This window comes from Hylobates moloch, unplaced genomic scaffold (genome assembly GCF_009828535.3).
Source record: "Hylobates moloch isolate HMO894 unplaced genomic scaffold, HMol_V3 SCAFFOLD_2, whole genome shotgun sequence".
Classification (NCBI taxonomy): Eukaryota; Metazoa; Chordata; class Mammalia; order Primates; family Hylobatidae; genus Hylobates; species Hylobates moloch.
Genome location: NW_026652277.1, coordinates 128037122 through 128061843, shown reverse-complemented (window position 1 = coordinate 128061843; position 24722 = coordinate 128037122). Strand labels below are relative to the sequence as shown.

At 40.0% G+C, this 24722-nt stretch overlaps 1 protein-coding gene across 5 annotated transcripts in view; it reads left to right on the top strand.

Moving 5' to 3' along the window:
- Positions 1 to 24323, top strand: part of METTL24 (methyltransferase like 24) — a 117836-nt gene extending 93513 nt beyond the window's left edge. For all 5 annotated transcript variants that reach the window (XM_032156539.2, XM_058435475.1, XM_058435474.1 and 2 more), the window contains one exon: positions 23661 to 24323. In XM_032156539.2, the coding sequence (XP_032012430.1) occupies positions 23661 to 23975 (315 nt within the window). In that variant the 3' untranslated portion in view covers positions 23976 to 24323. The remainder of the gene's footprint in view (positions 1 to 23660) is intronic.
- Positions 24324 to 24722: the final 399 nt, after the last annotated feature.

Here is a 24722-nt window from a genome sequence, read left to right as displayed (position 1 = left end):
AAATCCATTATATGTATTGATCTCTTTGATTCAGTTAGAAGTATATATTTTTGGATGATTTTCAAAGGATCATCGTTTGCCAAAATCCCCAGCATGTCTATTCATATCAACAAAGAAATAAATGTGTCTTTTTACTTTAACTATTAGACAGCCATCCTACTCTTTTATGTGTTGTGGGACTGAGGAAAAAGAAAGAATTTAGGGCGGTCAGAGAGGAGAAATCTCAATCAGGAGTCCTCTAGAACACTCCTCTTCCTTGTTCTTTTCCTTTATATGCTCTTCTTCTACCTCCTTCTTGTCAAACAAATGAGGCTTTTAACATCATATGAATATTTAGATTACTCATTCCTCCAGTCCTCCATCCCTTCCTTCCTTTTGAATTTGCAATCTTTCCTGCTTCCGCAATTCAAAAATTGCCAAGTGTGAATCAGTGGATGTTGTGAAATGTGAAAAACAAAACAAAACAAAAAAAAAACTTCTTCCTAAATTCACATTAGCATAAAAATACAATGACCACAATATCTTTTCAGGAAGGTCAGCTCTCATTTTTTATCGTAGCTCTATGTAGGTTAAATTGTGTAGGTGCATTTTTACTACTATGGGATCAAAAAGTCTCGGGACAGCCTACTGAATTATGCCTAAGAGAAGCTTAGGCTGTTTGCAGTCATCAGTGGAATGCTGAAGTCAAAATGTTGAAATGATCTTTTCCTGAAATATAAGGGAGCTGTTCATGAGTATTAAAAAATGATGCCCTTTTAAAGGGAAAACAACAAAGAACTCACCAGAAACAGATTTTAGAATTATATGTGCTATTTGATCCCAACTATTAATATTTTCTAAAGTAGATAAAATACTGCAAGAAATATAACCAAAAGTTGATAGACATTTCCTCTTGGGACTGGGATTTTGGACAATGTTTTTCTTCTTTATAGCTTTATTACTTTTCTGATTTTTAACAATTACCATATCTTAAACAGCAACAGCTTCCCAAATTACTGTCCCTTCCTAAGGAATGGAGAGGCTTGGGGTGGGGTTGGGATGTCATATGTTTGTTTCTTGGTATATTGGGTCTCAAATAATTTTTTCTTTTTGACAATTTAACATGTGATATGACGTGGGCTGTAGACCTGGCCTCTTACAATTAGACCTAATCCTGAATCTAAGAATGAAAGAGAAAAGCATAATCCATTTTTGGTGTGGAAGGGGATGAGTTAGAGGGAGGAACCCCTGTGTAGCAGAACAGGGAGGGCTTTGTGGCAGTTATTCCAGGTTCCACAGATGCAAATGATGGCTCTCTTATTATGTGATTATATTAATTTATATGGAATTTTAAATTTTATAAAACATGAAATGGCAAAGAAAATGTCCCAGCCCCAAATCATGCCATTTGGTCATACAGAACCTATGAAGTTAATAGGAATGGCGATGTCATTACTCTAAAAAAAGTCCACGGAACAAGGAGGTGGGAGAGGAGGTACTAGTTCTGATGATGTAGTGAGCTACAACTGCCGAAATGTGTGTGTCTCGTTTGCAGCCAGGCTGGATTTCTGCCGCTCACCCCCAGGAATGGCAGCAAGCGGGCCATGCACATGCTAGAAGTTCAACAAAGACTCAGATTAATAAATACTCCACATTTGCTTTTCTTCTATCATTTTTATTAAAGGAAGTGTTAAGTTATGAACCCTCACCAATGTTGTATTTTGTGTTTGGATCCTTCAATATTGTGGGGGTGTTAAGAACATGCTGCAAGAACCCCTGTTTTGAAGTCAGACCCAGTTAGAATCCTGATTCCACCACTTAATAGATATGTGTGATCTTGGTGGGTCGTTTAATCTCTGTGAATCTCAGGTATGTATGGACACTGTTTGCTATTGGTCTTGGCTTCAACTCTCACAAGCTGTATACCTTTCTAGGCCTCAGTTTTCCCATCTGTAACATGAGGATAACAAAAGTGCCTATTTCATTTGCTTGTTTGAAGATCGATTGAGGCATTCCATGCAGTGTTTAGCCTGCTAACTGGCTGGTTACATGATTTGGATGTTTGTCCCTTCCAAATCTAATGTTGAAATGTCATCCTCAGTGTTGCAGGTAGGACCTGGCATGAGGCGTTTTGATCATGGGGGTGGATGCCTCGTGAATGGCTTGGTGCTGTCCTCAAAATAGTGAGTGAGTTCTCACTGAGTTCACACAAGATCTGGTTTTTTAAAATAGTCTGAGATCTACCCCGTTGCCCTCTCTTGCTGTCTCTCTTGCCATTTGACATGCTTGTTCCCCTTTCACCTTCCACCATAATTTTAAGTTTCCTGAGGCCCTCACAGAAGCAGATGCCAGTGGCATGCCTGTACAGCCTGCAGAACTGTGAGCCAAAATAAACCTCTTTTCTGTATAAATTACCTAGCCTCAGGTATTTCTTTATAGCAATGCAAAAATGGCCTAATACACCTGGACACAGAGCAAGTGCTTAATTAAAGTTAGCTATTAGTTTTGTCATTATCAGTAGATACAAGATAAACAGATAAACATCACATTCTGTGGAATGGTGCATCCAAAACAAATGTTAGGAACTTTTCAACAATATCCAGTGACAGCTGATGAACGATTATTTCTGCAAGTAAATTGTCTAAGCATGTTTACTAAGATGAAGTTTTTCGATCTAATCTATATCTGATATCTGGTATATTTGTTTGGTTATCATATGGGTGATATATATAAGTGATAGGTACTGATCTTTCTGTGTAGAAAGTTTTTCCTCTCTCATTCTAATTGCTGCATAAATTTAACAGGAAGTTCAAAACTTGTACTGCTTGAATTTTTTCTTGCAGGTTTTTCTTTTCTTATTTCTTGGCCTTTAGCCATACATCTGTTTATAGTTTGCTTTCACTTAATCCGTCCTTTTATCTTGGGCTGGGCCTTGTATATATGTGTTGATTATAAGCAGAGGGGACTTTACCATAAATTTAGTGAAACTCAAGCTTTAGGGCCTGTCACTTGCATGGGCCGTCGGTCGCTTCCAAGATCTTCACTTAATTCTGTATTAGATGTTATAATTTTGTATTAAAAAAAAAGCAGGGTCCCTCAAGTGAAGCTTGAGGCCCCACAAAATCTGGATCTGCCTCAATTATAACTTACAGCTTTTTTTTCAGGTTAAAGACTTGATACATTCAACTTAAAATTGTCTAAAGTGAATGTTACTATGGGAGCATTATGAGACTAAAGATATTTTTATTTTCTTGTTCTACTTGAGGTCCTGATTACATTTTGCTCTGCTTCTTCAAGAAAAATAATCTATGCCTTCATTAAAGTCCTTTGGCCAGTCAAAATAATGTCAGTATCTGGCTTCTTAAGTGTATTCCAGAGTTTCAAATGAATAGATGAAGAGGACACCTAACTTTGTGAACATACTGCCTCAAACTGAGATTTTTCAGCCTAAAGGAAGTGACCAAGTATGATTTTGCAGCCCAGTTTTGCTAAGCATTGTAGATTTCTAGAGTAAGAGAGGAGGGATAGGACAGTGTGGTGGTCATGAGAACTGTCACAGGAGAACTGCCATGATCTTGGAGGAAAGGAGGAGGAGGCAAGAGGGAAGGATGTAGGGAATCTAGCCAAAGAATAGAGATCCCAGAATTAGAAAGTTGCTTACCAATTTGGCAGCGCTAAATAAGAACAGTAGATGTTTAGGTGGGAACTTTAACCTTCAAAAGACACAGATTATTGGTCTATTGCACATCCACTAACCACTTCTTTACAAAAGCTTTGAACTCCCAATAATGTTTCCAATGTGGATATCACTCAATAAGTAGCCGAGAATACTAGAATATGTTGAATGTATTTCAGATTAGGTTGAGTTGCATGTGAAAAAAAGTAACAGTAGTTTAAAAATAGAAGCATTTTTTTCCCTGCCAGACACAATGGCTCATACCTGTAATTGCAGCATTTTGGGAGGTTGAGGTGGGAGGATCGCTTGGTGCCAGGAGTTCAAGACCAGCTTGGGTAATATAATAAGACCCATCTCTACAAAAAAAAAATTTTTTTAAAAGAGCCTGGTGTGGTGGTATGCACCTATAGTCCCAGCTACTCAGGAAGCTGAGGTAGGAGGATTGCTTGAGCTCAGGAGCTTGAGATTGCAGTGAGCCGTGACTGTACCACCACACTCCAGCCTGGGTGGCAGAGCAAGAACCTGTGAAGAAGAAGAAGAAGGAGGAGGAGGAGGAGGAATAAAAAAGAAAAATTTTCTTCCTTCTCTTACATAAAAAGTCTGGAGGGAGGTAGTACAAATCTTGTATGGAGGCTCCAGAGTCATCAAGAACCCAAGCTCCATCCAGCTCTCCCTACCTCCTCCCCTGGCATATAATCCTTCTTCTTATGGTTCAATATTACTGCTGGAGCTCCAGCCATTACATCCTCACTCCAGTTGAAATGATGGAGGAAGCACTAAGTATAGCCTTTCCATTTAAGGAAACTTTCTGGAACTCCCACATGACACTTTTACTTATATCTTATTGCTCAGATTTTAGTTACATGACCACACAGTCATAAAGAGACTAGAAAATAAGTCTTTTGTCTGGGCAGCATTGAGGTCAGCTAGAAGTCAGGGTTTTGTTGTTGAAGAAGAAGGAAGAATGGATACATGGGCAAGCAACAGTCCTGTCGTGCTATATTTGCCTTTAAACTACAGTATGTATTGCTATTTTCTTTATTTTATAAAAAGCTTTCCTCAGTACATTTCATAGGATCTGAATTTGTATTAATGTGCAAACTGGTATTGATCAGAAGTAAATTTAGAAAACACCAGATTGTGCTTTTCTGGGCACTCCTGGTGCAGAGAAATTCTTGGCATAGAGGGATATTAACTTTCTTTCTTTCTTTTTTCTTTTTCTTTCTTTCTTTCTTTCTTTCTTTCATTTTATTTTATTTTATTATACTTTAAGTTTTAGGGTACATGTGCACAACATGCAGGTTTGTTACATGTGTATACATGTGCCATGTTAGTATGCTGCACCCATTAACTCGTCATTTACATTAGGTATATCTCCTAATGCTATCCCTCCCCACTCGCCCCACCCCACAACAGGCCCTGGTGTGTGATGTTCCCCTTCCTGTGTCCATGTGTTGTCATTGTTCAATTCCCACCTATGAGTGAGAACATGCGGTGTTTGATTTTTTGTCCTTGTGATAGTTTGCTGAGAATGATGATTTCCAGTTTCATCCATGTCCCTACAAAGGACATGAACTCATTTTTTATGGCTGCATAGTATTCCATGGTGTATATGTGCCACATTTTCTTAATCCAGTCTATCGTTTTTGGACATTTGGGTTGGTTCCAAGTGTTTGCTATTGTGAAGAGTGCCGCAATAAACATACGTGTGCATGTGTCTTTATAGCAGCATGATTTATAGTCCTTTGGGTATATACCCAGTAATGAGATGGCTGGGTCAAATGGTATTTCCAGTTCTAGATCCCTGAGGAATCGCCACACTGACTTCCACAATGGTTGAACTAGTTTACAGTCCCACCAACAGTGTAAAAGTGTTCCTATTTCTCCACATCCTCTCCAGCACCTGTTGTTTCCTGACTTTTTAATGATGACCATTCTAACTGGTGTGAGATGGCCTCTCATTGTGGTTTTGATTTGCATTTCTCTGATGGCCAGTGATGATGAGCATTTTTTCATGTGTCTTTTGGCTGCATAAATGTCTTCTTTTGAGAAGTGTCTGTTCATATCCTTTGCCCACTTTTTGATGGGGTTGTTTGTTTTTTTCTTGTAAATTTGTTTGAGTTCATTGTAGATTCTGGATATTAGCCCTTTGTCAGATGAGTAGATTGCAAAAATTTTCTCCCATTCTGTAGGTTGCCTGTTCACTCTGATGGTAGTTTCTTTTGCTGTGCAGAAGCTCTTTAGTTTAGTTAGATCCCATTTGTCAATTTTGGCTTTTGTTGCCATTGCTTTTGGTGTTTTAGACATGAAGTCCTTGCCCATGCCTATGTCCTGAATGGTATTGCTTAGGTTTTCTTCTAGGATTTTTATGGTTTTAGGTCTAACGTTTAAGTCTTTAATACATCTTGAATTAATTTTTGTGTAAAGTGTAAGGAAGGGATCCAGTTTCAGCTTTCTACCTATGTCGAGCCAGTTTTCCCAGCACCGTTTATTAAATAGGGAATCCTTTCCCCATTTCTTGTTTTTGTCAGGTTTGTCAAAGATCAGATAGTTGTAGATATGTGGCATTATTTCTGAGGGCTCTGTTCTGTTCCATTGGTCTATATCTCTGTTTTGGTACCAGTACCATGCTGTTTTGGTTACTGTAGCCTTGTAGTATAGTTTGAAGTCAGGTAGCGTGATGCCTCCAGCTTTGTTCTTTTGGCTTAGGATTGACTTGGCAATGCGGGCTCTTTTTGGCTCCGTATGAACTTTAAAGTAGTTTTTTCCAATTCTGTGAAGAAAGTCATTGGTAGCTTGATGGGGATGGCATTGAATCTATAAATTACCTTGGGCAGTATGGCCATTTTCATGATACTGATTCTTCCAACCCATGAGCCTGGAATGTTCTTCCATTTGTTTGTATCCTCTTTTATTTCGCTGAGCAGTGGTTTGTAGTTCTCCTTGAAGAAGTCCTTCACATCCCTTGTAAGTTGGATTCCTAGGTATTTTATTGTCTTTGAAGCAATTGTGAATGGGAGTTCACTCATGATTTGGCTCTCTGTTTGTCTGTTATTGGTGTATAAGAATGCTTGTGATTTTTGTACACTAATTTTGTATCCTGAGACTTTCCTGAAGTTGCTTATCAGCTTAAGGAGATTTTGGGCTGAGACGATGGGGTTTTCTAGATATACAATCATGTCATCTGCAAACAGGGACGATTTGACTTCCTCTTTTCCTAATTAAATGCCCTTTATTCCCTTCTCCTGCCTGATTGCCCTGGTCAGAACTTCCAACACTATGTTGAATAGGAGTGGTGAGAGAGGGCATCCCTGTCTTGTGCCCGTTTTCAAAGGGAATGCTTCCAGTTTTTGCCCATTCAGTATGATATTGGCTGTGGGTTTGTCATAGGTAGCTCTTATTATTTTGAGATATGTCCCATCAATACCTAATTTATTGAGAGTTTTTAGCATGAAAGGCTGTTGAATTTTGTCAAAGGCCTTTTCTGCATCTGTTGAGATAATCATGTGGTTTTTGTTGTTGGTTCTGTTTATATGCTGGATTACATTTATTGATTTGCGTATGTTGAACCAGCCTTGCATCCCAGGGATGAAGCCCACTTGATCATGGTGGATAAGCTTTTTGATGTGCTGCTGGATTCGGTTTGTCAGTATTTTATTGAGGATTTTTGCATCGATGTTCATCAAGAATATTGGTCTAAAATTCTCTTTTTTTGTTGTGTCTCTGCCAGGCTTTGGTATCAGGATGATGCTGGCCTCATAAAATGAGTTAGGGAGGATTCCCTCTTTTTCTATTGATTGGAATAGTTTCAGAAGGAATGGTACCAGCTCCTCCTTGTACCTCTGGTAGAATCCGGCTGTGAATCCATCTGGTCCTGGACTTTTTTTGGTTGGTAAGCTATTAATTGTTGCCTCAATTTCAGAGCCTGTTATTGGTCTAGTCAGTGATTCAACTTCTTCCTGGTTTAGTCTTGGGAGGGTGTATGTGTCGAGGAATTTTTCCATTTCTTCTAGATTTTCAAGTTTATTTGTGTAGAGGTGTTTGTAGTATTCTCTGATGGTAGTTTGTATTTCTGTGGGATCGGTGGTGATATCCCCTTTATCATTTTTTATTGTGTCTATTTGATTCTTCTCTCTTTTCTTTTTTATTAATCTTGCTAGCAGTCTATCAATTTTGTTGATCTTTTCAAAAAACCAGCTCCTGGATTCATTGATTTTTTTGAAGGGTTTTTTGTGTCTCTATCTCCTTCAGTTCTGCTCTGACCTTAGTTATTTCTTGCCTTCTGCTAGCTTTTGAATGTGGTTGCTCTTGCTTCTCTAGTTCTTTTAATTGTGATGTTAGGATGTCAATTTTAGATCTTTCCTGCTTTCTCTTGTGGGGATTTAGTGCTGTAAATTTCCCTCTACACACTGCTTTAAATGTGTCCCAGAGATTCTGGTATGTTGTGTCTTTGTTCTCGTTGGTTTCAAAGAACATCTTTATTTCTGCCTTCATTTTGTAATGTACCCAGTAGTCATTCAGGAGCAGGTTTTTCTGTTTCCATGTAGTTGAGCAGTTTTTAGTGAGTTTCTTAATCCTGAGTTCTAGTTTGATTGCACTGTGGTCTGAGAGACAGTTTGTTATAATTTCTGTTCTTTTACATTTGCTGAGGAGTGCTTTACTTCCAACTATGTGGTCAGTTTTGGAATAAGTGTGGTGTGGTACTGAGAAGAATGTATATACTGTTGATTTGGGGTGGAGAGTTCTGTAGATGTCTATTAGGTCTGCTTGGTGCAGAGCTGAGTTCAATTCCTGGATATCCTTGTTAACTTTCTGTCTCGTTGATCTGTCTAATGTTGACAGTGGGGTGTTAAACTCTCCCATTATTATTGTGTGGGAGTCTAAGTGTCTTTCTAGGTTTCTAAGGTCTTGCTTTATGAATCTGGGTGCTCCTGTATTGGGTGCATATATATTTAGGAAAGTTAGCTCTTCTTGTTGAATTGATACCTTTACTATTATGTAATGGCCTTTTCTCTTTTGATCTTTGTTGGTTTCAAGTCTGTTTTATCAGAGACTAGGATTGCAACCCCTGCCTTTTTTTGTTTTCCATTTTCTTGGTAGATCTTCCTCCAACCCTTTATTTTGAGCCTATGTGTGTCTCTGCCCATGAGATTGGTTTCCTGAATACAGCACACTGATGGGTCTTGACTCTTTATCCAATTTGCCAGTCTGTGTCTTTTAATTGGAACATTTAGTCCATTTACATTTAAGGTTAATATTGTTATGTGTGAATTTGATCCTGTCATTATGATGTTAGCTGGTTATTTTGCTCATTAGTTGATGTAGTTTCTTCCTAGCCTTGATGGTCTTTACAATTTGGCATGTTTTTGCAGTGGCTGGTACTGGTTGCTCCTTTCCATGTTTAGTGCTTCCTTCAGGAGCTCTTGTAGGGCAGGCCTGGTGGTGACAAAATCTCTCAGCATTTGCTTGTCTGTAAAGTATTTTATTTCTCCTTCACTTATGAAGCTTAGTTTGGCGGGATAGGAAATTCTGGGTTGAAAATTCTTTTCTTTAAGAATGTTGAATATTGGCCCCCACTCTCTTCTGGCTTGTAGAGTTTCTGCAGAGAGATCAGCTGTTAGTCTGATGGGCTTCCCTTTTGTGGGTAATCCAATCTTTCTCTCTGGCTACCCTTAACATTTTTTCCTTCATTTCAACTTTGGTGAATCTGACAATTATGTGTCTTAGGGTTGCTCTTCTCAAGGAGTATCTTTGTGGTGTTCTCTGTATGTCCTGAATTTGAACGTTGGCCTGCCTTGCTAGGTTGGGGAAGTTCTCCTGGATAATATCCTGCAGAGTGTTTTCCAACTTGGTTCCATTCTCCCCGTCACTTTCAGGTACACCAATCAGACATAGATTTGATCTTTTCACATAGTCCCATATTTCTTGGAGGCTTTGTTCATTTCTTTTTAATTCTTTTTTCTCTAAACTTCTCTTCTTGCTTCATTTCATTCATTTCATCTTCCATCACTGATAACCTTTCTTCCAGTTGATCGAATTGGCTAGTGAAGCTTGTGCATTCATCACGTAGTTCTCGTGCCGTGGTTTTCAGCTCCATCAGATCCTTTAAAGACTTCTCTGCATTGGTTATTCTAGTTAGCCATTCATCTAATCTGTTTTCAAAGTTTTTATCTTCTTTGCCATGGGTTCGAACTTCCTCCTTTAGTTCGGAGAAGTTTGATCATCTGAAGCCTTCTTCTCTCAGCTCGTCAAAGTCATTCCCTGTCCAGCTTTGTTCCATTGCTGGTGAGGAGCTGCATTCCTTTCGAGGAGGAGAGGCACTCTGATTTTTAGAATTTTCAGTTTTTCTGCTGTTTTCTCTCCATCTTTGTGGTTTTATCTACCTTTGGTCTTTGATGATGGTGATGTACAGATGGGGTTTTGGTGTGGATGTCCTTTCTGTTTGTTAGTTTTCCTTCTAACAGTCAGGACCCTCAGCTGCAGGTCTGTTGGAGTTTGCTAGAGGTCCACTCCAGACCCTGGGTATCAGCAGCGGAGGCTGCAGAACAGTAAATATTGGTGAACAGCCAATGTTGCTGCCTGATCTTCCTCTGGAAGTTTTGTCTCAGAGGAGTACCCGGCTGTGTGAGGTGTCAGTCTGCCCCTACTTGGGGGTGCCTCCCAGTTAGGCTACTTGGGGCTCAGGGACTCACTTGAGGAGGCAGTCTGTCTGTTCTCAGATCTCTTGCTGCATGCTGGGAGAACCACTACTGTCTTCAAAGCTGTCAGACAGGGACATTTAAGTCTGCAGAGGTTTCTGCTGCCTTTTGTTTGGCTATGCCCTGGCCCCAGAGGTGGAGTCTACAGAGCCAGGCAGGCCTCCTTGAGCTGTGGTGGGCTCCACCCAGTTCGAGCTTCCTGGCCGCTTAGTTTACCTACTCGAGCCTCGGCAATGGCGGGCGCCTCTCCCGCAGCCTTGCTGCTACCTTGAAGTTTGATCTCAGACTGCTGTGCAAGCAATGAGTGAGGCTCTGTGGGCATAGGACCCTCCGAGCCAGGTGCAGGATATAATCTCCTGGTGTGCCGTTTGCTAAGACCATCGGAAAAGCACAGGATTAGGGTGGGAGTGACCCGATTTTCCAGATGCCATCTGTCACCTTTTTCCTTGGCTAGGAAAGGGAATTCCCTGACCCCTTGCACTTCCCAGGTGAGTCGATGCCTTGCCCTGTTTTGGCTCACACTTGGTGCACTGCACCCACTGTCCTGCACCCACTGTCCGACAGTCCCCAGTGAGATGAACCTGGTAGCTCAGTTGGAAATGCAGAAATCATTCATCTTCTGCATTGCCCATGCTGGGAGCTGTAGACTGGAGCTGTTCCTATCAAGGGATATTAACTTTCAAAAGATATTGGGGGAAAAGAGGGACTGTGATTCTAAAATATTGTGGCTGTCTTTAAGTTTACCTAGCTAGCCCTTAACTTCCAAAGAGAATGAAGACTTAGAGTTGTAGACTTGCCTCAAAGCTGTGTTTTGTTTTGTTTTGTTTTGTTTTGTTTTGTGTGTGTGTGTGTGTGTATGTGTGTGTGTGTAAATGCATCTAAAACTCAGAGCAGAGGAATGATGTTTGGGATGTGGAATCCCTGTCACTAATTAATTACTTTGTGATCTTGAGTATATCATTTGGTTTTATGTGTTAAATAAGGAATTGGATCAGATTTTCACAAAGTCCCTACTGGCTCTAATCTTCCATAACCCAGAACCTGTGAGGTCCATTTAACCATCCACCTATCCACCCATCCACCTATCTACCTCTCCATCTGGTCTGTTTGTCCATACATCCATTCATCCACCCACCCACCCATCCATCTATCAAATATTTTTGAGCACCTGCCAAGTGCCTATAGTGTGCTAGAGGTTAGGTATTCAAAAATAAATAATTATCAGGCATATAGTCCAGTATAAGGCATAAGGAATATACCTCTTTTGCCTCTTGTCAAATGTAAATGCAGTTGAAGAAACTGTTTTCAATTTCATCTGCTAATGTACTTATATAGATGGCTTTTGGCTATCATGTTTGAGATACTTCTGTATGTTTCCTGCACCAAATTTTAATTTTGCCTCTGAGCCACCTCCCAAAATAAAGCTGCTGTTATTCACAGAAGGCACATTTTGATAGTAACTTAAATCAGATCATCTTAATATTTTTTGGATTATGGAGAATGAGTGAAAATAACAACAGCTAACACTGATGGCACTCTTACTCTGTGTTAGGTTCTGTGACTGGTGTTTTGCATGCATTTCTTGTTTAGCCTCAACACAGCCCAGTGATATGGATGATATGGGTCCTATTGTTTTACTGTGAATCTCCGAGGGGCTAAACAACCTGCCTGAGAGTCAAGGCCCCAACCACCACATTGTTCTTAGAAAAGTGCTTATGTGCATAGACTTACATTTTTGCACACAGTTCCAGAGTCTATAAGCCTCGCTGAAACCTTGGCATGTGTTTAGGAAATTCCAACCTCGTTATATCATAATTAAGAAAGTAGCTGGTTAGAAAACTATCCTATACCTTCCAAGGCCAAAGACTACCAGTATGTGGATATTTTCTGCATCTGATCATGGACTGAGGCTGAGTGCTGTGCACACACACCATAAAAAGCTCACCTGGTGTTATCAGCCAAGGCCAGTGATTCACAAAGTGTGGTCGTTGTACCAGCAGCATCACCAGCAGCTGGGCTCTTAGTAGAAACACAAGTACTTAGGCTCCACTTCAGATCTACTGAGTGAGAAACTGTGCTTTTACGAGCCCTCTCGGTGATGCTGCTGTGTGTGATCCTCTGAGTGGCACAGTCCAGTAGAACTTTGTGTGGTAATGTAGATGTCCTGTGGCTGCACCATCCAGTATGGTAGCCACTAGCCATATGTGGCTATTGAGCACTTGAAATGTGGCAGAGAAACTGTAATTTTAATTTGATTTAATTTTAATGAATTAATTAAAATTAAAATGGCCACATGTGGCGAGCTTCTACTGTACAGGACAGCAGCTCAGTGGCTTTCCTAAACTTTCCAGTTTAGGAACAGTTCACTTCCTTGTACACACCCACAACAAAATAAAAAACAGAATGCCATTTGGAGAATTACATATTGATATTATCCATTTCCTTATTTCAGTGTTGATCTCATTTAACTAGAAAATATATTTGAGATGAGAGCCTTGTAGTTTAATGCTAATGAAATATTCCATAAGATAAAACCAATTTGTATCTATTTCCAAGTCCTGTCAGAATTTATGTTAAGTCATCCTTTCTCAGATTATTGCCCCTGCTTTAGATCATGATGATAAGAGTTTTAGAAAAATCCAACAATGCAAATTTCTTGATGCAGTGCAGGCTGTACTTGAAGGGCAGTTGTGGTGCCCTGTATGCTGTCAGAGGGGGAGATGACCAGCAGAAATTCCTGGTGTTCCACAAAAAGGAAGTGACATGAATAGAGAAACGGGCACACAAAAAGGAAGTGACATGAATAGAGAAATGGGCAGAAAGGTTTTAGTGGCATTTTGAGGAATAGCAAAGAATTACATTTGGCTAAGTGTTGTGTGCGTAAAGAGTTGAAAATCGAGACCCGAACACATTTGTGCTCCATGGGACAATGGAATTGATAACTGCTGTTGTTCCTAACTCCCAACCCTTGACCTCTCTTGTCTCCCCTCTTTCCATCAGTGAGGTCTGAAGCAAGGTGATCACAGAGGTGGAGGATGGAAGGCCAGGGGGAGGGTGTTATGGAGGCAGAGTAGGTGGGACTTGTTATCTGATAGGATATCCTACCGGCTGTGAGCCAGGACCTCTGATAGGAACTTGATACCCAATGAGGAGTTAGATTCCTGCCCTGAAGGAACTTACAGCCCAGGTAAGGAAATCAAAATATCAACACAAGAGTGACCATGCTACCTACTTTGCTAGAACTCTGCATGGGGTTCAGAAATGGAAGACATCAAGGTGACTCTCACAGGTCTAGCATGAGTTGTGCTGGGGTTAACTGCAGCACTGGGACTCATGTCTTGTATGATCAGGGAGGGAAAGTTGAGACTTGGAGATTGATTAATTAGAGGTGATACTAAAGTCTGAGGTGAGGCTAGGCTCAGTGGTAAAAATAATTTCCTGTGTATATTTTTTCAAAGCTGCATTCCTCAGTCGTGTGTGTGTGTGTTGTGTGTGTGTATGCATGTATGTGTGCACCCACATCCCGAGACTTCTTAATGTTGTCTCACCTCCTCTCATTTCTGGCTTCTAACACTTGACCCCACTCACTGCTGATTCTTTCATTATTTTTATCCCTAGTTTCTTCTCACTTATATTTTAGTATATGCTTAAAACACAAGCAAAAACTAAATACCAAATGTGTTTCTTTTGTGTCCCTCTAAATTAGTGCTTGCTTTTTGCATTGGGGCTGTTTTTTTTTTTCTTTCTTTCTTTTTTTGCCTAAGTCACATTACTGGCTCCAGCATGCTCTGAGGTTGACCCAGGCCCACCATCTAAGGGCAAAGATTCCCCTACTGAACCCCAAGAACATGTCTTTCTGAAGATTTTATTTGGATGTTTACTTGGGTTATTTGTTTATACATCTATTCATTTAGGAATCATTTATAGATGTCTGAGTTTTATGTCCCATCTCCTTCCAAAAATACTTTGGAACACTTGCAAATAAATTAACCAGGTGATGTAACTTTAAGGCATTGGGTTCTGATCTTAAGGTCAGAGATTTGTTTTCAGCTGCCCAGGAAAGTAGGGTGGAAATGAAGACAGAAAAGCAGCTGCCGGGAGCTGTCCATGGTTCTGCCATTGCCCTTCTGCCTGACTCTGCCCTCGTTCAGGTCCCTTGCTACCACCTCAGTCCTGTCTACGATTGTGCTGCTTGGTTCCTGCTTGGTTCTTTGCTGTTGCATAGGAATCACCCTGCTGACTTCTGACATCTTGGCTGGTCACCAGCTCACCCATCATCTGTCCCTGACCTGGGTTTCTAGGCTGTGTATTCTATCACCTCACCCAGCTCAGGAGATCCTTGCTCAGCAGCCTCAGGTTGGATTATTTCATCAAGCTCCATATCTGGCCAGAAAGAAAGAGCCTTTGCTTGTAAATGTTTTCCTCATTTCCTTTTTAATTCATTTGTAGAGTGTTGTTCCCTGCAGAGGTCATTTTTGTGAGCTAATTACTACATAAAATTATTTTATTTTATTATTACTTCAGAATTGGTCCTATATTAGCTTAGAATGACCCTTCATATTTCTCATAATCTGTAGGGCAAACCTCATCTCTTTTTTCCCTAGTGATAGCAGAAATCTTGTACCGTTACATTTCTGCCGGTTGACAGTGATAATTGAAACTGATTTAGTGTGTTTAAAGTCTAAGGCTCTCAAAAAGACTTTTAATCCTCTTGTTCACATTCACAATAGATTAATTTATTCTATTTTTCTACAACAAGACCCTCTTTCTAATGCATTTAGCTTCTAGTTTTGCAGGTACAGATATGTCTTCCTTTAAGTAAACTTAATATATAAAAGCCTAGATATCTTTTCTCATTAAATAACAACTTTTCACCATTAAACTAAAAAGCAAGAAGTTATATTGATGTAATTATTTTAAAATTGTGATTGAATATTGACTCAAACTGTAAAGAATATGGAGAATGAATGTTGATTTGTTGGGGTGGTAGGGAATTGATGATAATTCAATTATTTATTTATTTATTTCTATGTATTTATTTCTTTTTGAGATAGTCTTGCTCTGCTACCCAGGCTGGAGTGCAGTGGCATAATCTCGGCTCACTGCAGCCTCTGCCTTCTGGGTTCAAGTGAGCTTCCTGCCTCAGCCTCCCAAGTAGCTGGGATTGCAGGTGCGTGCCACCATGCCCGGATAATTTTTGTATTTTTAGTAGAGACAGCATTTTGCCATGTTGCCCAGGCTGGTCTCGAACTCCTGGCCTCAAATTATCCACCCACCTCAGCCTCCCAAAGTGCTGGGATTATAGGCGTGAGCCACCATGCCTGGTTGATAATTCAATTTTAAAAAATATTCATAAATAACTAGATGATGTGGCCAAATAAATAACAATTCTTAAAATATGAACTCATTTACAACACTTCTTTTCAGAATTCTGTTTTACAAAATGACAGAACACACACACAAACTTGGTTGCCCAGTTTGTTGATCACATCAGTTTGTAACATCATCCATTTGGGAAAATATCTAAATGGCCACCAGAAGGAGGACTGATTAAATAAATTAAATCACTACAAAAGCTGTTAAGAATGTTATTGATAGAGGCTTTCATATTTTTTTTTAAGCAGGAGAGCTCTTTTCCCAAATGAAAATTTGTGAGGGATTCCAAATATGTCAAGGAGATCAAAGGGGAGCTGCTCTTGAGTTGAGGTCTGGACCTTTACCCACTTGCCATCTTCCTCACCCCTCCTGGGGACCAGCAATCACCTCCTTCAGATTCTGAAAGCTCTGAGGGACTCTGTTTGAGAGAAAATTTTAGAGGAAAATTTATTGACATGGAAATATATTCATAGTCTGTTATGTTAAAGAGCAGATTTGAAAACAGGATAATTTCAATTTTGTAGAAAATGTGTGTTTCAGTTATGCTTGTGTGTTAGAATTTGTCTTGTGTGTGTGCATGTGTGTGTGTGTGTGTTTTTACAGCAAAGAAAAATGGGAGTTCAGAAGTAAACTGTTTTAAAATTCTAGGTTATAGGTATTTTACTTCTTTTTTTTGCTTATCTATGATTTTAATTTTTAAATAATGACCTTGTATTGCTTTTATAAGAAAATCTTTTTGGTTAAATGCATATTAATTTCTGGAACTCATATCTTTAGAATATATAGTACTTGACACAATACAAGTAACTTTTACCTTTTTAAAAAAAGATTTTAATGAATAGCACTTAGTCTCTGTTCTAGTTATCTATTGCTACATAATGAATTAGCCCCCAAGCTTAGCTTTTTAACACAGCAATTGATCCTTTGATGTTCTCTCGTAGTTTATGTGGGGCAGAGTTTTGGGAAGGGCTTTGCTGGGTGCTTCTGGCTCAGGGTCATGCGGTTGAAGCCAGTTGAAGGCTTGCCTTTCCTGACGGCCAGAGTTTTCAAGAATGAATATACCCTTGAGCAAGGTAGAAGCTGCATCACCCTTTATGGCCTAGGCTTGAATGTCACTTAGAATCACTTCTACCAGACTGTGTTAGTCAATCAGTCATTCATAGTTCATCACAATTCTGGAGGATGGGCTACATAATTTGTGGGGCCCAGTGCAAAATAAAAATGAGGGGTCTTTTGTTCAAAACTAGTGAAGAATTTCAAGACAGTGACAGCAGAGCGTTAAATCAAGCGTGAAGCCTTTTTAGGCTTGGGGCCCTGTGTGACCATATAGGTTGATTCCATATCTCAGTGGTGGGGGTGTCAAGGCCACATGCAGAAAAGCATGTTAGATGGGAGATAATGGTGTTACATCTTTGGAAAATAATACCTACTACAGTCTCTGTGACTCACCTCCAATTAATTTTGTGGCTCACACTTTTACTACCTAAAACCAGAGTTAGCCATTAACTATAGAGGAGACACTACAGGCTGCCGTAATAGTAAAAAGGATGTATTCTAAAAACGCTTATGGAGATGGTGGTTGCCTCTAAATAGAGCATAGCAAAAATACCTGTTTTAGATTTGTTATAGGTTGAAGAAATTCATAGATTAAAGCCCTAACTCCCAGTGTAACTGTATTTAGAGATAGGGCCTTTAAGGAGGTGATTAAGGTTAAATGAGGTCATAAGGGCGGGACCCTAGTCCAATAGGACTAGTGTCCTTGTAAGAAAAAGTGGAGACACCAGGAGTGCATGCAAAAAGGCCACAAGAGGTCACAGGGACAAACCAGCCATCTGCAAGCCAAGTTGGGAGGACTTAGGAGAAACCAAATCTGCTGACACCTTGATCTTGGGTTTCCAGCCTCCAAAGCTGGAGAAAATAAATTTCTGTTGTTTAAACCACCCGATCTGCTTTGGTTTAAATGTTTTTGTCTCCTCCAAAATTCATGTTGAAACCGAATCCCAATGCAGCAGGTTTTTTTTGTTTTGTTTTTTAAGGAAGAGTTTTGCTCTATCTCCCAGGCTGGAGTATCGTGGTGCCATCTCAGTTCACTACAACCTCTGCCTCCCGGGTCCAAGCAATTCTTCTGGCTCAGCCTCCTGAGTAGCTGGGATTACAGGAGTGCACCACCTCACCCGGCTAATTTTTGTATTTTCAGTAGAGACGGGATTTTGCCATGTTGGCCAGGCTGGTCTTGAACTCCTGGCCTCAAGTGATCCACCTGCCTCGGCCTCCCAAAGTGCTGGGATTACAGAAGTGAGCCACTGCACCTGGCCCAATGAAGCAGTATTAAGAGGTGTGGCCTTTAGGATGTGTTTGAGTCAGGAGGGCTCTACCCACATGAATGGGATTAGGTGCCCTTATAAAAGGGCTTGATGGAGGGAGTTTGCCCATTTACTCCCCTTCCATCCTTTCTGCCATGTGAGGATACTTAGGTGATGCCATCTCTGAATAACAGGTTCTCACCAGACACCAAACCTGCCAACCTTGAACTTGGACTTCCCAGCTTTCAGGACTGTATGATATACATTTTTGTTCTTTATAAATTACTTAGTCTAACATATTTTGTTATAGTGGTGCAAACACACTAAGACATAGACCTAGCAGACTAATACAATATCTAAGACTTACAAATATTTACTTTAGTTGTCCTATTTATTATTTTCTTTATTAGTCAACTTAATCCATTGAATATCCCAGGTTCTATGTCAACTGTCAAGTAAAACCAAATCTAATAACAGATGCCATGTTTTATTAATATTCCATCTTTAAAAACATTCTGATGAATAAAGGCTTTATTATTCATTTTTTCTGAAGTATTATTTGTGTCCAATAAAGGTTCTGGTCCACTGTACTACTGTAGTTGATTTATGGATTTATATAAAGTAATATTGCTTTTAATTACTAAGGTCAATTGTTTGCAAATTTAGCCACGAATAACTTGTCTTCCCCTTTCTGTGTATGCCACTCTTCCCCTCAAGGGCTGGAGTCTATCTCACCTCCCCTTGAATGTGGGCTAGACTTGCAATTTGCTTTGACCAATGGAATGCAGTGGAAGTGACGTTTGTGACTCCCAGAGCTAGGCTTTACTTAAAAGGTGTTGCAGCTTCCATTTTTGCCCTCTGCAGGCCAGCAGGCATGTCATAGAATCTGCGTGTTTTGCTTGAGAGACCTCTTAAAGGGGAAAAGGCTCAGATTAGAAACTGTAGATGTGAGGATATTGAGTAGTCTGAATGAGTTCCCATATACGGAATGGGAGAAGGCCAAAGACAAACTGCCCCTACTGGGCCTGATCTTGTGGCTGAGAAGGAACCAAGGCATGAAGTACAGGGGTTTCACAATGGTGGTTTCAACTGGCTTTGGAAACTTGTTGATCTGCCTTGGGTTTGGCACTTGACAAGGTCAGAGCTGTCAGTGTTGGTTGATGTAAGGACTTATCCATTAGTCAGAGTGATAACCGTAATTGTGTTAGATGGTTGCTGGCCCTTGGATCTCTGGAGTAGGGCGCTTTTCCTCACTATTGGCCCTGGGAGTTGGCTCCTAAACACATTGCAAAAGCCCTTTCGCAAAAGCTACCCCAAACACTGTTATGGGTTGAATTGTGTCTCACCCAAATTAATATGTTGAAATTCTAAACCTTCATACCTCAGAATGTGACCTTATTTGGAAATAGTGTGGTTCTAGATGTAATTAGTTAAAATGAGGTCATACTGGAGGAAGGTGGTCCCTATTCCAATCTGACTGATGCCCTTATAAAAAGAGGAAATTTGGACACGCAGAGAGAACACCATGTGAAGATGAAGGCAGAGATCAGGTGATGCAGGAGCCAAGGAATGCTGAAGATTGCTAGCAAGCCACGGGAAGCCAGGCAAGCGGCACAGGACACATTCTCTCTCATGGCTCTCAGAGGGACACTTGATCTTGGAATTCTAGTCTTCACAACTGTGAGACAATACACTGTTATTTAAACCTCCCAATCCATGGTCCTTTGTTACAGCAGCCCTTGGAAATGGATACAAGCACCCATGCCTCTTCCTCCCCTTTCCTCGAATCTCTGCAGTTCTGGGTGGATGATCACAGGGATAAACTTGTGCCTATGATGAGGAAGCTGCCAGATGGCATCAGGTCTTAATCCAGTTAAAAATGAAAATTCTCATTTCTTCAAAAGGTTTGTGAAAGTCAATTGATTGGATATTTCAGGTACAAGGAAAAGGAGATAATTTTTGATAGGAGGACCCCTTTAATACACTGGAAATAATACCAATTAAGTTGTTTCATCTTCTTTCTTTGAGACCTTTCTACCCAAGAATGTCTTCACTTATTCCAGAATTTTCTGGGAGTTAACCTTAAGTTGTTTTCTCCACAAACCTGATTTATCCTAACTATATTTAGGATTGGCACTTGATTATTCCCATCTAATCATTTGTATGATTTTTAGTGGCATAATTGTTGAAAGCTGATATTAGAATCTTAAAAGTGGCATATCCTATTCAGCAATGTTTAGTGCTTTATAATAACAATAATATTGGATGCATTATGGAGTAATAATGGAAATCACATTTGCAAAATCGTTGCAGTAATGGGACATTTTAAAATGTGAGAAATAGAAAAAGCACACTGGAAGAGCAGAGCATGTTTTATTCACAGCCTTTTGGCTGCCTGCCCTCTCAGGTCAGAAGGCAGCGAAGAGCTTCTGTGCTCCCCGGGGGGCACCATCCTGGGCTGCATGATTTAGATCAACCTATACAATTCTGATTGAAGTGGGGGATTTTCAGTCACTGGAATCAAAAGAGGGTGGGAGTGTTGTTGTGTTTGAAAATACTTTTTGCTCTTTAGAATAGATTAGCATTTTATAAATGAAAATTGAATTTTCAAAGAAAGCCTATGTTTACTATGATTTAGCCTAATAATTTGGTTCCCTTTGATTTGCTCATAACTTCTGATTGATAGTTTATTTTTAAGACATTTGGAATAAATATACAAAACATATTCCTTATACATCACTAATAGAGTTTTTAGGTTAATTTAAAGCTGATGAACTTTACTCTGTCTCTTTAATACTTTGATGTATTCCTCACATTCAACATGAGCAAACTCACAGAAAACCACGGTGAACATGAATCTGTAAGGAACCTAAGACGTTCTTGGCTATGAGAATTGATAGAACAAATGCTGGTTTTGGGTTTTGGATACTTTCTGTACCAATTAGAAAATTTTATAAAGTTTTGATTAAATATTTCCTTTGGCAGCTTAATTTCCCTTAATCCAGGAGTATTCTGTTTAAAATTTGCCAAGATTAAACAAAGCCATGGACATGCCAGGGCAGGAGAGATGGAAAAATGAGTGAATTAATTTCTTTATTAACAATGTTTTATATTTATTTATTTATTTATTTATTTTGTAGAGATGAGGTCTCACTATGTTGTCCAAGGTTGTCTTGAACTCCTGGGCTCAAGTGATCTGCCTGCTGTGATTACAGGCATGAGCCACCACACCCAGCTAAATTTCACTGTGTCCGATTCACAGGAATTATTTTAGCCTGGTGTGTATTCACATGCAACCTGTCTTTGCTCAGTTCCTCTCATGAAGAAAGGTTTTGTTTTGTTTTAACTTTTTCTCTTTGAGTTTGGAACTATTGAATGGACAAACTGGTTTACAGACACCCAGGCTTTCCTAAGGCACTCAGTATTCTTTGGGTATTACCATCACTTTTTCCTTGGTGGACCAGGAGGTACAATCCAAGGCAAGAATGTGAAACCATGTCCTACGGAGTCTCAGGCATCAGGACAGAGCCAATTTTCTTGTAGCTGTTATATGTAAATTCTGTGTACCTTCTCTTCCATTCAACTCTGAAATCACCCAAGGAATGTGTGTTAGGCTGTTCTTGTGTTGCTATAAAGAAATAGCTAAGGCTGAGTAATTTATAAAGCAAAGAGGCTTACTTGGCTTATGGTTCTGCAGGCTGTACCAGGAAGCATAGTGCTAGTATCTGCTCCTGGTGAGGCCTCAGGGAGCTTACAAACATGGTGGAGGGTGAAGAGGTACCAGCCTATCAGATGGCAAGAGAGGGAACAAGAGAGAGGGGGGCAGAGGTGCCACACTCTTTCTAAATAGCCAGATCTTACGTGAACTCAGAGCTAGAGCTCACTCACTACTATCTCGAGGACAGCACCAAACCATTCATGAGGGATCCACCCCTGTGACCCAAACACCTCTCACCAGACCCCACTTCCAACATTGGGAATCATATTTCAAAATGATATTTGGAGGGGACAAACATCCAAACTATGTCAGAATAGTTTGGATGTGGCACAAGGAGCCTCACATTTGAGCCTCATATGAGAAACTTATTGAACAGACATGCAGTGAGAAGGGAAAGAATGGGTAGCATGCGTCTTGTTGTTTATCTGTTTTTCTAAACAAGCAAAGGTATTTTCACTTTCATGGGGCAGGATATTCATGACTTCAGTCAGCAGCTTCCTGAAGGGCTGCTTAAGGTTCTGCTGTCCCCTCTTGGGGCTATAGCCTTTGCTCTTTTGTAATGACTTCCTCCAGCCTCGTTATTCCAGTTTATGTCTGAATGCTGTCAGCTTTCCTCCATGTGGTAAAATTATCCCTATTGAAAAGTGCTCTGCAAATGTAAAGTGGCAATATTAATAATAATACTTTACTCACTGACCCATATTCACTCTCCAGATAGCACCTTATTTTCCAAACTCCAAACCTCTTTGAGACTCTGAGTTACCCATTTTTCCTCTTGGGTGTATTGGAAGAGGCAATGTTATGTAGGGGTTAAGAACACAGGCTCTGTAGACAGACTCTGTTCAGAGTTCACCACTGCCTCTCTAGCCATGTGACTGGGGATGGGTTCCTCACTGAGTCTCGTTTCCTAAACTTTAATTAGGGATACTCACAGAATCACCCTTACAGCATTATTGAGAGGATTAAATGGATATTGCAAGGGGAAGCCCTTTAGCATGGTGTCAGGCACATATAACTACTTGGTAAAAATGAACTTTCATTGTGTTTAGGGTTCTGGTGTTCTAACGGATTTTTTGCACAGGCAGCAAAAAGGACCTGATTCTCATAACTTGATTAATTGCAAAATGTTGATATTCCAATCCTCTTCTTCCTTTATTCTGTCTCCTTTGAATGTGAACTTGTGTTCATTAAATAAGCAGAGGATGGTGTTGCTGCTTTTTTTTTTTTTTTAAGAATGCTATACTGGTATGTACATTGTAAAGAAATCATAGAATAATAATATTTTTTATAGTCCAATATTCAGATACTCAATAACTTTTTCCTTGATGTCCAGTCTCGATGAAGTTGGGGTTGGGGGAATGAGGCCTGCAAGATAGTCCCTGCAGGCAGTGGCACTTTGTCACTTCCTTTCTGTAGACACCTTCTGTCAGGACTTGGCTGAGTTTCCTGGGGTGGCATAGTTTGTGGGGTGCACAGAGGTCTGTGATACACTCACTCTACCTTCTCCTTCTCAGATATCCATTCCCATTGGGCAGAAAGCAAGAGGGTCTGTTGTGATTTTTGCCTGGTATTTCATCATTTCTATATTAACATATATTAACATAACAGGCTCACGCGTGTAGTCCTGGCTACTCAGGAGGCGAAGGCAGGAGGATTGCTTGAACCAGGAGTTTTATACTAGCCTAGGCAACATATCAAAACCCCTATCTCTTAAAAACAAGAATAAAAAACCAAAACATTTAGTATGGAATGGGGTTAGAAATTCATGTCATAAATGGCCACTTGAAAACCACCCTCAGCTCTAAAATTTTAAAAATTCTGCTTCCTTCAGAGGTAGTTATAATGTGAAACTCCTGATATCAAGATGGTTTTACTAAATCTGCTAATCTCATTTCATTGCTTTGTTACAGATTGACGTTCTCAAGGCAGATCTGGAAAGTGCAGAATGGAAAGTTTTGGAAAATCTTATTCTGGAAGATGTTCTTGAGCAGATTGGACAGCTCATCTTTGAGATCCATCTCCACTGGCCTGGGTTTGAGGTCGGTGGCAGTGACAGCAGCGTTGTGCGGTTCTGGTACAGCCTTCTCAAAGAGTTAGAACAAAAGGATTTCAGGCTTTTTCACAGTTACAAAGATTTATCTAAACCTCAGCTATTCTTGAAGAAAGACATTTTCAATGCAAGTAGCTGTTATACTCTGAGTTGGGTGAATACAAGATGGAAATAGGATGCAGGATGTCATCAAGAGCACAAGAAAGTATTTGCAGAATGCAGCATGTCCATGATTCTAATCATGAGTTTACTCATCCAGTCTCCTGCTAGCCTGTGCCCTGCTTGAGGCAGGGAGTATGTTATTGCAGTGCATGCAGCCTGGTGCTTGGCATGTGATGGGGCACAGTTAATACTTGTTAAAGGGATGAACACAGTCACCCCTATTTGCCCAGACTCTTCCTTCACCTTAACTTGGAAGATTATCCCCAACTCATCTCAGTTTTCCCTAAAATTCTCTATGTATCTATAATCTATGAATTCACCAACATTGAAATGAAATTATATAAATTTTCTATTTTTACTAGGTTGGTGAGATTTTTAAGTTCTTCCCCTACTGTTTAAAATAGGGTTTTAAATTTGAATTTGACTCTCCTTTTTCAAGGTTTTTCTTATTTACCTTGTCAATGATATTCTTTACAACCTTGTAGATTTCAGTCATTCCTTCTCAGCCTTTGCTGAGGCCATGCTATGGCTTTCTAAGCAGCAATACTTCTGATTTCTGGGAACTCAGATGCACCAAATTCTGTCACTGAGTTAAAGAGACTAGACTATCAAGAGCTTCAACTCGAAGGTGTAAGTTCCAGTTCGAGACCAAGTCTGAAGGTCTTGACCTCACCAAGAGCCATGTCCCAGCTTGAAGACAGCCAGACAGAGAATTAATTCTTCCTTACTCTGCCTTAGGTTCTATTCAGGCCTTCAACTG